The sequence below is a fragment of the Sceloporus undulatus genome, chromosome 2 (assembly GCF_019175285.1).
Source record: "Sceloporus undulatus isolate JIND9_A2432 ecotype Alabama chromosome 2, SceUnd_v1.1, whole genome shotgun sequence".
Taxonomy (NCBI): domain Eukaryota; kingdom Metazoa; phylum Chordata; class Lepidosauria; order Squamata; family Phrynosomatidae; genus Sceloporus; species Sceloporus undulatus.
This window is the reverse complement of record NC_056523.1, coordinates 14,264,347-14,278,713: the sequence shown is the minus strand read 5'-3', so window position 1 is coordinate 14,278,713 and position 14,367 is coordinate 14,264,347. Positions and strand designations below refer to the sequence as shown.

At 41.7% G+C, this 14,367-nt stretch overlaps 2 protein-coding genes across 2 annotated transcripts in view; both read left to right on the top strand.

Annotated features, from left to right (window-relative positions):
- LOC121921279 (carnitine O-acetyltransferase-like) overlaps window positions 1-5,567 on the top strand; it is a 55,148-nt gene extending 49,581 nt beyond the window's left edge. Inside the window, exons 13-14 of the mRNA XM_042449114.1 lie at window positions 3,036-3,173; window positions 5,018-5,567. Of these exons, the coding sequence (XP_042305048.1) occupies window positions 3,036-3,173; window positions 5,018-5,245 (366 nt within the window). The 3' untranslated portion in view covers window positions 5,246-5,567. The remainder of the gene's footprint in view (window positions 1-3,035; window positions 3,174-5,017) is intronic.
- A 2,963-nt stretch (window positions 5,568-8,530) lies between these two features.
- The window catches only part of PRRT1 (proline rich transmembrane protein 1), a 37,078-nt gene continuing 31,241 nt past the window's right edge, over window positions 8,531-14,367 (top strand). The window contains exon 1 of the mRNA XM_042449124.1: window positions 8,531-8,751. Coding sequence (XP_042305058.1) covers window positions 8,733-8,751 — 19 coding nt within the window. The 5' untranslated portion in view covers window positions 8,531-8,732. The remainder of the gene's footprint in view (window positions 8,752-14,367) is intronic.

The following is a 14,367-nucleotide window of genomic DNA, read 5'->3' as shown; positions in this document are numbered from 1 at the left end:
CTCATGTTGAATCCAGAGAAAACGGAAGTACTTGTGATAGGTACCCCACATCTGAGGATGGAGATTAGTCAACCTGCCCTGGATGGGGTCACACTCCCCTAAAGGACGAAGTTCGTAGTTTGGGAGTACTCCTGGACTCATTGCTACAGTTGTCATCCCAAGTGGATGCGATGACCAGGAGTGCTTGGTACCAACTTTGGTTGATACACCAACTGCGCCCCTACCTGGACCTAAAGGACCTTGAAGCAATGGCACATGCACTGGTAATCTCTCGTCTAGATTTCTGTAATGCGCTCTACTTGTGGCCACCCTTGTACCAAGTTCAGAAGCTTCAACTGATTCAAAATGCTGCATCCAGATTGGTCACCGGTACACCTAGGTTTGACCATATTACACCAGGGCTAAAATCTCTTCACTGGCTCCCAATCAGCTTCTGGGTGCAATACAAGGTGATGGTTATTACTTCTAAAGCCCTACATGGCTTGGGCCTGAGTTACTTGTAGGAATGCCTCTCCCTGCATATTCTGCCCTGTACACTTAGAACATCCGGGAAAAATTTGTTGGAATATTATAACACTCGATTAACCACAACTTCCTATAGAGCATTTACTGCCGCAGCCCCTAAATTGTGGAACAGTCTACTGGAAGAGATCCGTCTTATTACCACCTTAGATGCCTTTAAGAAGGCACTTAAGACGGATCTCTTCCAGCGGGCTTATCCACCAGATTTTGTATAAGAGATTATGGTTAATGCTCCATCCCTGATTATGATTGTATAACCATTTGATGATTAGATTTTAAGGAACTAATACGAATGTGTAATTCAGTATTAGTATTTTATAGATTGTTTTCTGGATTGTACTGTATTCTTTTAATGATGTAATCCTGCTTCGATCCTTGGGAGAGACGTGAAATATAAATATTATTATTATTATTATTATTATTATTATTATTATTATTATTATTATTTGTTACTATTAACTGTGGCCGAGTTACCTTTGCTTGTGGTCTCTTCCAATTCTATGATCCAAATAGGTGAGACCATAATAGCAAACCTTTCTAGCAGTGTGTCTTATGGTGACCCTATAAATGGAAAACCTCCAAATGACCCCATCATCAACCAGGCTGCTCAGCTCCTGCAGACTCAGGGCCATGGCTTCCTTTATTCAGTCTATCCATCTGGAATGCAGGCTTCCTCTTCTACCTTGCCAAGCACTATTGTCTTCTCTAGTGAGTCATCTCTTCTCATCCTAAAGTACAACAGTCCCAGTTTAGTCATCCTAACTTCTAGGGAGAGTTCAGGCTCAGTTTGCTCTAGGATTCATTTATTTGTGGTTTTTTTAGCACCCCACAGTATCCGTAGAACTATACTTTAGCTAAACATTGGTGATGATAATGCTTCCTTGTGGTATATGATATAGTTCAGAAATTTTTCACCCTTTCTAGTTGGATATATAACAATGTATTATTTATTTGTTTATTTATTTCCAGGATTTATATCTTGCCTTTCTCCTAGAATGGGATGCAAGGTGGTTTTAGTTTTGCATTAGAATAACCTTTGGCATTTATACACACATGTTCTTTTATCCCTGTGTTGTGGTATTTAACTGAAAATGGATCTGGTGCGCTCTTAACTGTTGCTGAAAGATTTTTGCTCCAGGGTTGGAAAGATAAACATTCATCATCTATCATTCAGAAGAGCTTACTCCTTTAGTTGTGCATGGACATGTATTTTGTAAAGGTCATCTTCCAGATAATGTCTTTTAGAAATATGGCCATCAATGTATATGCCTTGCCCATGTTCATATCCTATATATTCCCCTCCTCCTTTTTTCTTTTTCATACTTGCAAAAATCTAATTAAAATCCAGTTAAAAGCAAAGAAATAGCATATAACACTTCAGGGGAAGCTAGATTATTTATTTATTCTAGATATTTCTATATCACCTCCTAGACCAAAAGGGCTCCTGAAGCAATGAACAAATGAAAGCAATTAAAACAGTACAAATACAAAATGTTTTACAAACACGCTGAAGTACTCTTTAAAAACTTTTTAAAACAGTCTAAAAACAATCCTAAAAAACAATTTTTAGCTGCCCACTTAAAACTCAAAAGAAAAGGAGCCAACTGAATGTTCCTGGTTAGGGAGTTCCACACTTGGGGTGTTGCTACTGAGAGCCATGTTATGTGTACATACCAGCCTAACTTCACAAGATGTTAGGACACGCAACAGGGTCATAGAATCATGGGATCATAGAATTGGAAGGGAGATCATGGGCCATTAAATCAAACCTCCTGGTCAATGCATCCTCAGCAGGTGGCTATCCAGCCTCTTTCTAAAGACATCCAGCGAATGAGACCTCACCACTTCTCTAGCCAGTTGGTTCCATTGTTGAACCACTCTTACTGTCCAGATGGTCCTTCTCACGTTCAGTCAAAATCTACCCTCCTGTAACTTCAAACCATTAGACCTGGTCCTACCCCTTGGGGCAGCTGTCCCCTCCTCTTTGTGACAGCCCTTGAGTTATTTAAAGAGTGTCTTCATGTCACTCGCCTTCACCAAGCTGAACATGCCCAGCTCCTTCAGCCTCTCCTTATGTGTTTTGTTCTCCATACCTCTTATCATCCTTGTTGCCCTTCTCTGAACCTGCTCCAACTTGTCTATAACCTTCTTAAAATGAAGTGTAGTTTCTTGTGGTGTCTTCCAACTCTGTGATTCTATGACTCTTATTAGTGCCCAAAACTGAATGCAGTACTCCAGAGGAGACCTGACCAGAGCAAAATACTACTACTTCCCTTGACTTGGAAGCTATATTAATGCAGGCTAAAATAGCATTCACCTTCTTTGCTGCAGAATCACATGTTCAATTTATGAGCAACAGTAATCCCAAGATCCTTTTCACATGTAGTAGTGCTTAGAAGATCTGCAGTCAGGGCTAAGAAACATTCTAAGCTTTTAAAATGGGGGTTTTAATTCCCTCCACCCTCCACCTTGTCATGATGGTATTTAATCTCCTTTTATATGATCTTTTGTAGGCTCTGAACGGGCAAGGAATTGACCGCCATTTGCTGGGACTGAAACTTGAGGCTATAGCTGATGGCTTCCGTGTGCCTGAGCTTTTTATGGACACTTCCTATGCTGTAGCCTCTTACTGGAAACTCTCCACTGGACAGGTACAAACAGCTAAGATCCTCAGTTTGCCCTTCAGAACCAGTTTGTTCTTTTGTAGCACGATGGTGTCAGAACTTAAGAAATTTACTCTCTTTTTTATTGGGGGGGATGACAAACCCCAGAATTCCCCAGGTTTTGGACTATAGATCATATCATCCCCCAACAGGTGTTGGAAGATTATGGGATTTGGAGAGCTGTAATCCAGAAATAACTTTTCAAAACTGTAGACTGATCACAGTGCAACTTTACATAGGCATTGCTTTTTCTTAAATGGCCCAGTGTCCCTTAAGTATCCTCTGATTACTTAAAACTGCTTATAACAAGTCATTTTTAAACCATGAGTAGGGAAAGTGTGCCTGTAACCACCAACTACTTTCTTTGACCTCCTAAACATCTACTTCCCTCACCTCAAAACTCTTCCTGTTTTTAAAAAAATACATATTGTGGAAGATGCCACAATGTTCAAAAAGTGGCCCAAAACAGCTCAAGACCACATGAAAGTGTGGTGGTTTCCCCATTTGTACACTCCATTTTCCTCCCCCCAAAAGCTGGAAAAATGCTGAAAATACAGGAAGCACAAACTGGAAACAGATTTACCAACACTTGGGGATTACATTTGTGGCTGATAAGCAGAAAAAGTAATGGTGCAGATTTTACTGGTGACACTAGGAGGAATGTTGTCCCCCAAACTTTCTGCATTTGTGCCTCTAGGTAGAATTTGTGAGTGTCTGTAAAAGGGTCATATCAGTGCTGGCACCTTGATTGCAGAATGTTGTTCTTAAGAGATCTATATGTTGATACTTCTAATGTGTCCTTCAAGGAACCTGGCACAAAAAGCCTTTTGCTCATTATTCTCACAATCCTGCAAAGGCTAGGAGAGAGTTGTTTAAAAATAATAATAAAACCAGAACTCTGTATCTACTTGGTATTGCTGTTGTTGCTGGCATTTACCAACTAGTAACGCTAGCTGATTCACATATTTCTGTAGTCTTTGTGGTATATTATTTTTAATGGTGTTATTTTTAATACAGATTGAGTCACCTTTATCCAAAATACATCGAACCAGAAGTATTTGAGATTTGAGATTTTTTATTTTTTTTTTTAGATTTTGGCATATTTGGAGATAGGATCTACATCTAAAAGCAAAATTCATTTTGTTTTTGTATAGACCTTATACACATTTGTTGTTTGCTGTTGTGTGCCTTCAAGTCATTCCTGACTTAAGGAGACCCTAAGACAAAGCTTTCATAGGGCTTTCTTGGCAAGTTTCTTCAAGAGGGTTTACCACTGCCATCCTCTGAGGCTGAGAGAGTGGAACTTGCCCAAGTTCACCCAGTGGGTTTACATGGCTGAGCTGGGATTCGAAGGCTGGTTTCCCAATATCCTAGTTAATATTCCCCCAATATCGTTGGAGGTTTTTAAACAGAGGCTGGATGGCCATCTGTTTGGAATGCTTTGATAGTGAGTTCCTGCATGGCAGGGGTTGGACTGGATGGCCCTTGTGGTCTCTTCCAACTCTATGATTGTATGATTCTAGTCCAGCACTCAGACTACTACACTGCCTGAAAGTAATGTTATACACAATATTTTTAAAAATTTTGTGCATTAAACAACGTTGGTGTACACTGGACCATCAGAAAGCATTGGGGGTCACTATCTCAGCCACCTATTAAAAAGTGTTTTGGATTTTGAAGCATTTCAGATTTCAGAATGCCTGATAAGGGAGACTCAACCTGTAACACCATTGTTAATAATTAGGGTAGATGTTTATCTTTCTGGGTTTACAGAAAAGCATCCTGTATATGCTTTTAATGGTCTATGGATCCCTTTTTCTCTTCCCTTTCAGGTAGCTGCCCGCACGGATTGCGTGATGTGCTATGGGCCACTAGTGCCCGACGGCTATGCTGTCTGCTACAACCCACTCCCAGCTCATGTTAACTTTGCTGTTACCGCTTTCAATTGCTGCCAGGAGACCAATGCTGAGCATCTGGCTGGAAACCTCCAGAAGGCCCTGGATGATGTGGGGGCCTTGCTGGGGAACTTTGGAGGAAGAAACCATGAGAAGCAATCTTGAGAATCACTCCATATAACCACTTCCTAACCTCAGGCTCAGCTGCGGCTTATGGAGTATTTTGCTCTGCCTTATGACTATACTTGTCACCTATCATTTGATAGGCCTCAGTCCCCAGATTTTCACACTCCCTTTCTTTTTTGCCAAAGCTAGTTACCCAGGTGTCCTTCAAACATTCCTGATGACACTCCTTACCCATAAATCCCCTTTGTAACATATGTAGGGGAACTGACAGGGAAGCAGTCCTGTTTTGTTTTTTACATGGTCTTAATTCGAAACCAAATCTAATTTATTGTCAGGTGGAATAAAATAAAATAAAGATTCTTGCAGGAAAAAAGTCTTGGGTTGTGTGTTTTGCAATGACTGAATAATAACAGGGGAGGCATACAGACCAAGTTGGACAATATCAGGTTGATGTTGACATTAGTTGCCTGTAGACTCATGGGGCTACCTTGAACAAATCCCTGCCTTTTTCAGCATCAGTTCACTTTATTTCTAGGGCTGCTGCCACACTGCAGAATTAACGCACTTGGGCATTGCTTTAACTATCATGTCTCCATCCTATGGAATTGTGGGATTTGTCATTAGTTGTGGCACCAGGGCTCTCTGACCAAGAAGGCTAAATGTCTCACAAAACTACAAATCCTGGAATTCTATAGCACTGAACCACGGCAATTAAAGCAATGTCAAGGTGCATTAATTCTACAATGTACTTGCAGCCTCAGTTGGAAACGTGACTTTGTGCCTCGAAGTTCTTAGGATACCAGTGAGGTAAGAAAATATTAGTACCTGCCTCAAGATGGGTATCAAAATAAGTTCATTTGATAATGCAAAACAGCTCTAATTGTGAAGGAGTTTTCCTAACTTGCTTGTTTTTAAGAGTTGCTACTGTGTGTTGGAGAAGTACAAGTTTTAAAATTGCACAGACCAATTTTAGGGCATTACAGCTGTGATTGGGGGGACCCCAAAATACTGAGAAAACAAAATAGTGACCACAGAAGATTCACTTACCTTCAAAGTGGGAGATGAAGACATCCAGATAGTTAAGATTTTATATACTTTGAGTCACTCATAAATCAAAATGGAAACTGTAGTGAAGAAATCAGTAGAAAACTAAGATTTGGAAGGGAGGCTGAGAAGGAACCACGAGATAAAATAACAAACCCATAGATAAGATCCTCAAGTGTAAAGATATCTCATTGAGTATCAAAGCCAGGATCATCAAATGGCATTGTATTTCTTATTTCTGTGTAAGGGACATGAAGGCTAGACAATGAAGAAAAGGGAAAAATTAACTCATTTGAAATGTGGTTGAGAATAGCTATGGGTGAGGTGAATGTATGAGTCAAAGAGCAAATCAAGCCTGAATTCTTAATAGAAGCCAAAATGACTAAAGTGAGGCTATCATATTTTGAATATCATGAGATGACATGACTCACTGTAAAAGAAAATAAAGCCCTGTAAAATTAAGGCTGTAGGAAAAGAGGAAGACATTACAGACAGATGGATTCAATCAAGGAAAGCATGATCCTGGGTTTGCTAGACGTGAGCAGGGTCACTTGGAGGTTTCCATAAGTCAAATCCAACTTGATGGCCCATAAAAACAACAAAACTATTGTATATTGTATGCTCTTGCACAATTGGAAGTGTGTGTGTAACCATGAGGCCCATGTCATGAGATGAAGTTAGATGTCAGTGTGAGTTCAGATTTGAACCTCTGGTGACTGCAGCCAAAGCAGAAACAAAAAATGTGCAAGTAGGGTTATGAAGGACAGTCTGAAAAGGCAGTGCTGCGTAGTAGTACAATGTGACTAAAAAACAATGCTGTGACAGGTCTTTGCAAATAGTCTTTCGTTGCTACTGTGTGCCTGCAAGTCATTTTGGACTTAAGGCGATCCTAAGGTGTTCCTATCACGTGGCAAGATTTGTTCAGAGGGGGTTTGTCTTTGCTTTTCTCTAAGGTTGAGAGAATGTGACTTGCCCATGATCACCCAGTGGATTTCCATGGCCAAGTGGGGATTTGAACCCTGGTCTCTAGAGTTGTTGGGCAACGCTAAAACCATTACACGCTACATCACAATAGCCTTATGGGTGTGCAAAATTGAATCAACTAGTTTCACATCATCCATATTCACCTAGGCAGGGGCTACCATGATGGGCATCCGTTACACAGTGGCAACAAACCGAAACTACAAGGTTAAAGGATATGCAGAACGGCACTGTTTTCGCTGCCCACTGGAAAGAGAGGGAACCAACCTAATGTCCTTGGACAAGCCTTGAGAAAGATATTTTTTGACCAATGCTCAAATATTTTTGAATATTCTTTACATCCCTACTCTTAGCAGCCCTAGCCAGCATAAACAGTGGTGAAGAATGCTGAGAGGTTCAGTCCAGCAACATCTGAAGGAGCACATGATTCCCATCCCTGTCCTCTATGCAGGCTGAAGAGAGAAGCTGCTATTTAAAGGCATCTTAGAAAAGTGTATGTGTGTATAACAATTGATTAAGGAAACCCATTATCTGAATAATAAACCGAGAGATACCTCTTCAGGGATTACTGAAGCTAAAGAATTTTAAAGGAACATCAAACAGTAAAAAATACAGAGTAGTGTAAATACCACAACTCTCTCGTGTTAAACAGACAAAGTAAAAAGAAGAAAAGAATGCAAGAATAGAACTTACCTACAACAATAATTACAAATGTAATGCAGTTATATAAATATTGCATGTAAAACGGGGAAGGGAGGGGAGGGTGGGAAAACGGTACTAAACTTCTAATGTATCTGTATATTATGTGTCTAATAAAATTTAATTTTAAAAAAAGTATGTGTGAGGAAGAAGATTGAGAAAGCGACTTTGGGTGCATCTACACGGTTGAAATAACAGTTTGATGCCACTTTAACTGCCATGCCTCAGTGCTATGGAATTTTGTGAGATCTTTAGCCTTCCTCTCTCTGAGAGCTCTAGTGCCACAACAAACTACAAATCCTAGAATACCATAGCATTGAGCCATGGCAGTTAACGCCATGTCCAACTGGGTTATTTCTACAGTGTAGACCCCTGAGACAGCATCTGGAATGCAGTATTAAGTGTTGTCGCTCAATCTTATAGGATCCTGGGATGTACAGTTCCAGAAAGCATTTCACCTCGGGCTCACAAAACTACAAATCCTAGGATTTTGTCAAAGTGCATCATTGCTGCAGTGTAGATGCACCCAGAGCAAGAAATTATGCGTTGCATTCAAAGGGTAGCTAAGGATCTGCCTGCTATCCCTTTAATCTCCCCCCACCATTGGGAAGAGCATCTCTTTTCGCAGTAAAGCCAGAACCGCGTGGCTTGTTCTGGGAGGGAGGCAGAGAAAGAGAGAGAAGAGAGGGAGACAGGAGAGGCAAGCCAAGGCGGGAGGTTTGTGGGACCCTTGCTGGGTCTCTTTGCAAATCCCCCTACTGTACACTTGGTGGGAAAAGCCACACTGAGAGCCGCAGCAGAGATGTCTTCAGAGAAAACAGGTGAAGAAAGGATGAATGAGCATGGGGATGAAGGATTGCCTTGGTTATGTATGTGTGCAGTGTCTGTAGAGGTGGGCACACTGTTGTCGCCCATTGCTTGCACAGGCTTGTGTATTTTGGGGAGAAATGGTCCTATCTGCTCTGCTACATATGAAGGGGATTTGAAATCATGTCCTTTCAATATCTTTTTTTTTTATGTGCATACTATTTCTGTACCAGGTTTTGTGTTTTCTTGTCAGGAAATTGCAGAGGTGTGTGTGTGTGTGTGTGTGTGTGTGCATACATACATGCATGTGCTGTGGAGACAAGAAAAAAGCGAGATGTTGTCAGGAGGCAGTTGCATTAATACGGTGCATGTTAAATCCACAAAACAGCGTGGAGCAGGTTGCATGTGTGCTGCTTTCCTTAGAGGCAGCTTCTGGATGGAGTTGGGAAAAAAAGGAAAGACATCAGGGCTAGAAATCTATATGAGAAATGTGTGCATGACCATAGAGGGGTCGGTCATATGTGCTGCGCATATATGTTGCTGGTTAAATTGCCGGCGTTGTGTTTTGAAACAGTGTGGAAAAGGCAGGTGAGAGGATGTATCTCAAAGAGCTGCTTGATTTAAAAAAAATTGAGAAATGTCCAAAATGTCAACCAAGGCTGACCCAGACTATTGAGCGGCCTGAGGCAGAGCAGCAAATGGTCGCCCACTCACCTATCCACCCTCTCTCCCTGAAGCAAGGCGCATTGGGTCCAGTGCATGTCAAATTATTCTGGTACACCAAGCAGAAAATCCCATTCCTATCGGGGAAAAAACAAAATATAAATAGCAAATGTTCATCATGAAACCTGTGTTGCCCTTTCAAGGCAGTCAAAGACCCTTGCCTGAGGCAGCTGCCTCACTCTGCCTAACAGCAGGGCCGGCCCTAGTAGACCTTTGAGTTCACGCATGCATTCGTACACATTTCTGGGTTTGTGTCCGAACGAAAAGGAGGAGAGTGGTTGTATCAGAGGACTGGGGTGTTACTGACTATTTTCATGCAGGTCGCTGGCATGTGTGTGCATATGAGTGTGAGGCCACATTCCCATGTGTGAAAGGTGTCAGACTTTTCTGGGTAGCAAAGGCACTGTGTCTGGGTAAGTGTGTGTCTGTATGTGTGTGTATACTTCCCTTGGTGATGTCATCCATTCTGTGTCGCTGTGTGTCATGCAGAATGTGAAATTGTAGACAGGACCGGGCAGGCGTGAGGCTGAGGAATGACTATGTGGCTGATCCGATGCGACTTGACAAATGGAGCCGCTTCTATTTATGCTGCCGCATCAAAGATTGCATCAAAGGCTACGTGTCTGACTTGGAGCTCCAGAGAGTCTGTCTGCCTCTCTCTTTCTGTCTCTGGGATGGTGTCAGGGAGGGACAGACAGTGTGTCTTAGGTTGTGAAGCAGATGACAACTGATGTGATGAGAACTGGGCGGTGTGGTCTGTTTGTGTGGGATTTTGTTGATGTTGTGTCTTTTGTGCCTTCAAGTCATTTCCAACTAATGGCAGACCTAAGGTAACTTAGGTAATCTTAAGCAAATCACACACTCTCAGCCTCAGAGGAAGGCAATGGCAAACCTCCTCTGGACAAATCTTGCCAAGAAAACCACATGACAGCTTTGCCTTAGGGCAGTGTTTCCCAAATTTTGGTTCTCCAGATGTTTTGGACTTCAGCTCCCAGAATTCCTGACTCTTGACCAAGCTGGCAGGGGCTTCTGGGAACTGAAGTCCAAAACAGCTGGAGAACCAATGTTTGGGAACCACTGCCTTAGGGTCACCATATGTCAGGAACGACTTGAAGGCATGCAACAACACAGCAAGGTAGGTCACCTAGTGATGTTGTCTGCCTTCAAGTCATTTCTGACTTATGGTGACCCTGCCACGGGATTTTCTTGGCCAGTTTTGTTCAGAGGAGGTTTGCCATTGCCTTCCCCTGAGGCTGAGAGCATGTCACTTGCCTGAGGTCAACCAATGGGTTTCCACGGCTGAGCAGGAAATCGAACCCTGGTCTCCAGAGTCATAGTCCAACACTCAAACCACTACGCAGTGTGATGCACCAGAGGTATATAGATATCTATGACTGGAATCCTGTTGGTTAGTATCACCTAAAGTAGGCCTGCTGAGGCAATTGTTGAAGGATGAGTCAACACACTGGGAAAAGCAGTTGATTCAATAGGTCTGCTCTAGTTGGGACTAACAATCAGATTTGAGACCCCATGTGTCCTGGAATTAATGTATTGTGAATACTAGAATACAGCAGCAACACAGAAAGCTTGCCTTCTACTGAGCCCTTGGTCCATCGAGGCCAGCATTATCAAATCTGACAGCAAGGTTGCCTGGAGCTGCCCAGAGTTTCAGGCATGATTCTCTCCTAACCATACCTGGTGATCCCTAGTATAGCCTGATAGTCTTCCATCCAAGTACTAATGAGGGCTACTTAGTTTCTTAAATCTGCTGAGATCAGCTGCGTTCAGAATGGTATGTTAGTCCTAAGAGTCTTGTGACACCAGAACGACAAATAAATGTGTTTTACTATGACGAGCCAGTGTGGCAGAGTGGTTTGAACGTTGGACTTGGACTCTGGAGAACAGGATTCAATTTCCAGCTCAGCCATGAAACCCACTGGGTGATTCTGGACAAGTGACACTCTCTCAGCCTCAGAAAGAGGCAATGGCAAACCTCATTTGAACAAATTTTGCCAAGAAATCCCATGATAGGTTCACCTTAAGGTCTCCATATGTTGGAAACGACTTGAAGGCACACAACAACAAATGAAGATGTAGCAGACAGCATGGTGTAGTGGTTAGACTATGACTCTGGAGACCAGAGTTCGAATCCCTGCTCAACCATGCATGGAAACCCACTAGGTGACTTTGGGTAAGTCACATCTCAGACTCAGAAGATGGAAATGGTAATCTCCCATCTGAACAAATCTTGCCAAGAAAATGCCATTTTAGATTCATCTTAGGGTCATACAAAGTCATATATGACTTGAAAGCACACAACAACAAATGAGGGTGTAGAACAGGTATTGTGGGAATAGCATGCCTATAGGCCACATGCAGTCCACAAACTCCCCTCTCATTTTTCATTTTGAAAATATGAACATTAAAAAAGAGTATAGTTAGAGGTAATCCTTCAAGGTAGGATTGCTCCAGTAGGAACTTGGAGTAGAATGACCTGATCAGAATGAAAACTGGCAAGTCCTGTCACTTCAATGGTTGTGTAGAAAAGGGAATTTCAGCAGATGTTGCTTGTTACTTGGTTGTGTGACAAGCAACACCTACTGAAATTCCCTCTCCTACACAACCGCTAAAGGTATAGCAGCCCTCTCCAGTTTTCAGTCTGGCAGCCTTATTCCAAAGTCCTATGGGGCCGGGGGAATCAATACAGTCCCCCAACTCCTGCCAGTTGTCAGACCCTAATATATAGAAGGGCTGGGGTGGGTATTGCTAAAGATACTTTAATGCTTGCTATAGTATATTAGATTGTTTCTCTTTCATTGTGTCTCTATTGGGCATAGGAGTGTGTTGTCAGAAAATGGAATATGCAAGGAAGTGATCTAGGAGTCCTAATAGACCACAGGTTGAACATGAGTCAACAATTTGATGTGGCAGCTAAAAAGGCCAATGTGATTTTAGGCTGTATCACTAGAAGAATAATGTCTAGAGTAAGGAAAGTAATAGTGCCACTCTATTCTGCCTTGGTCAGGCCTCACCTGGAATACTGTGTCCAGTTCTGGGCACCACAATTCAAAAAGGATCTTGAAAAACTGGAGCATCTCCAGAGGAGGGCCATCAAAATGGTGAAGGGTTTTGGTCTACAGCTCCTACCAGTCCTATGTAGCATGGGTGATCATGAGAAATTAAAGTTGTTGTAGTCCAAAACATTTATATGAAGCACCCATATATCCATCCAGTACCTCAGAACTCAATTCATTTGAACTTCTGCTTCTTATATAAATATCACCAGGGTTGTTCCCCTCCCAATTTTTGCGGCCCATACATAAACTGAAACATAGAATCATAAGAGACCTCAAGGGTCATCTAGTCCAACCCTCTGCCATGCAGGAATACCCAGTCCAAGCACTCCTGACAGATAGCCATCCAGACTCTGTTTGAAAACCGCCAAAGAAAGAAACTCCACCACTCTGAAAGCTGCCTATTCCACTGGTTGAATTGGACAGAGGACAACATTTTCTAGGAATCAGTTCACTCCATGCATCTGAGGAAGTAGACCAAACATATGGAAGCTTATGCTACAACTTATTTTGCTCAGTTAGGTTGCATCTACACTGCAGAATTAATGCACTTTGACATCACTTTAACTACTGTGGCTCAATGCTGGGGCATGTAGAATTCTCACCCAGAGTGTTACAGTGCCTCACCAAAGTACAACTTCCAGGAGCCAACAGGATGTTGTTGCCTTGACAGTTAAAGTGCAAAATAACACTATAATTTTGTAGTGTGGATAGGCCCCAGGCTAGTTTAGGGGATGGGAAACATGTTGTGTGGCAGAAGGAAAGAGTTGTGGCATCCAGGTGGAACAGCCTGGAGGCTGCCTCTATTATCTCCTGGCATCTGCTGCTTCAGGCAATCATTTAATTTTATATCATCATCATCATCCTCATGGATTGAGGCAGGGAACAAGAACAAATCAACAATTCACATAACCAATTAAAACACATCAATTACCTTAAAACACACAATAGTTTAAAAGGACAAATAGGATATATATACAATTTAAAACAGTCCACATTTAAAATTCAGCATTTAAATTCACAATTTAAAAATTGCCTGGATCACTGGTAGGGCTGGCCTATAATATCATACCCACCGACAAAAGCCATATACAGTAGGCCTTTGATGTTGGCTGGGCTTTTTTCCCCCAGGACATCCGATGGATGCTCAAGTCCCATTATATACAACAGCAATGTAAAATGGTGCCTGTTATATAAAATGGCAAAATCAAGGTGTGCTTTTTGGAATATATATTTTACATTACCCATAATATTTTCAAGCTGTAGATAGTTGAAACTATGGCTAAAGAATCTGTGGATATGGAGCTCCGGCTGTATCTTTAACAAATTATCATGTGATCCTGTAGCACATTTATTTTTATTATTTCTGCTCCTGTGATTAAGCTTGGTGTTAACCTCCTCAGCCTCTGAAAAAGCAGAGAGGAAATAAAATTGGGCATCTTCACCTCAACCAGCTGGAATCTACAGATCCTTTCTCTGTATACTACCTACAAGTGACATGCAGTAACATTTTAAGTGGCTGCTAAAGGCTTTTACTAATTGGAATCCGCGAAACTAAAACGGTTGAGTTGCTACTGCAAAGGTTATAGAGGGAAATAAAAGGGAAGTGCCTCTGAGTGTTTAGGAAAAGTCTTGTACAAATGGCATAATTTAGGCCCCATAAAGGGCATCATTTTGGCAAAGATAAGCACTTCTTATACCCCATTTGATTTTCATGTGATATACTCGATCACACACTTAACATTCTAGCAGAAATCAACAGACTTATTTAAAATGTCATTTTTCAATTGTTACTTTTGTTTTGTGTCACATATCGTTTATCTGCTTGCATGC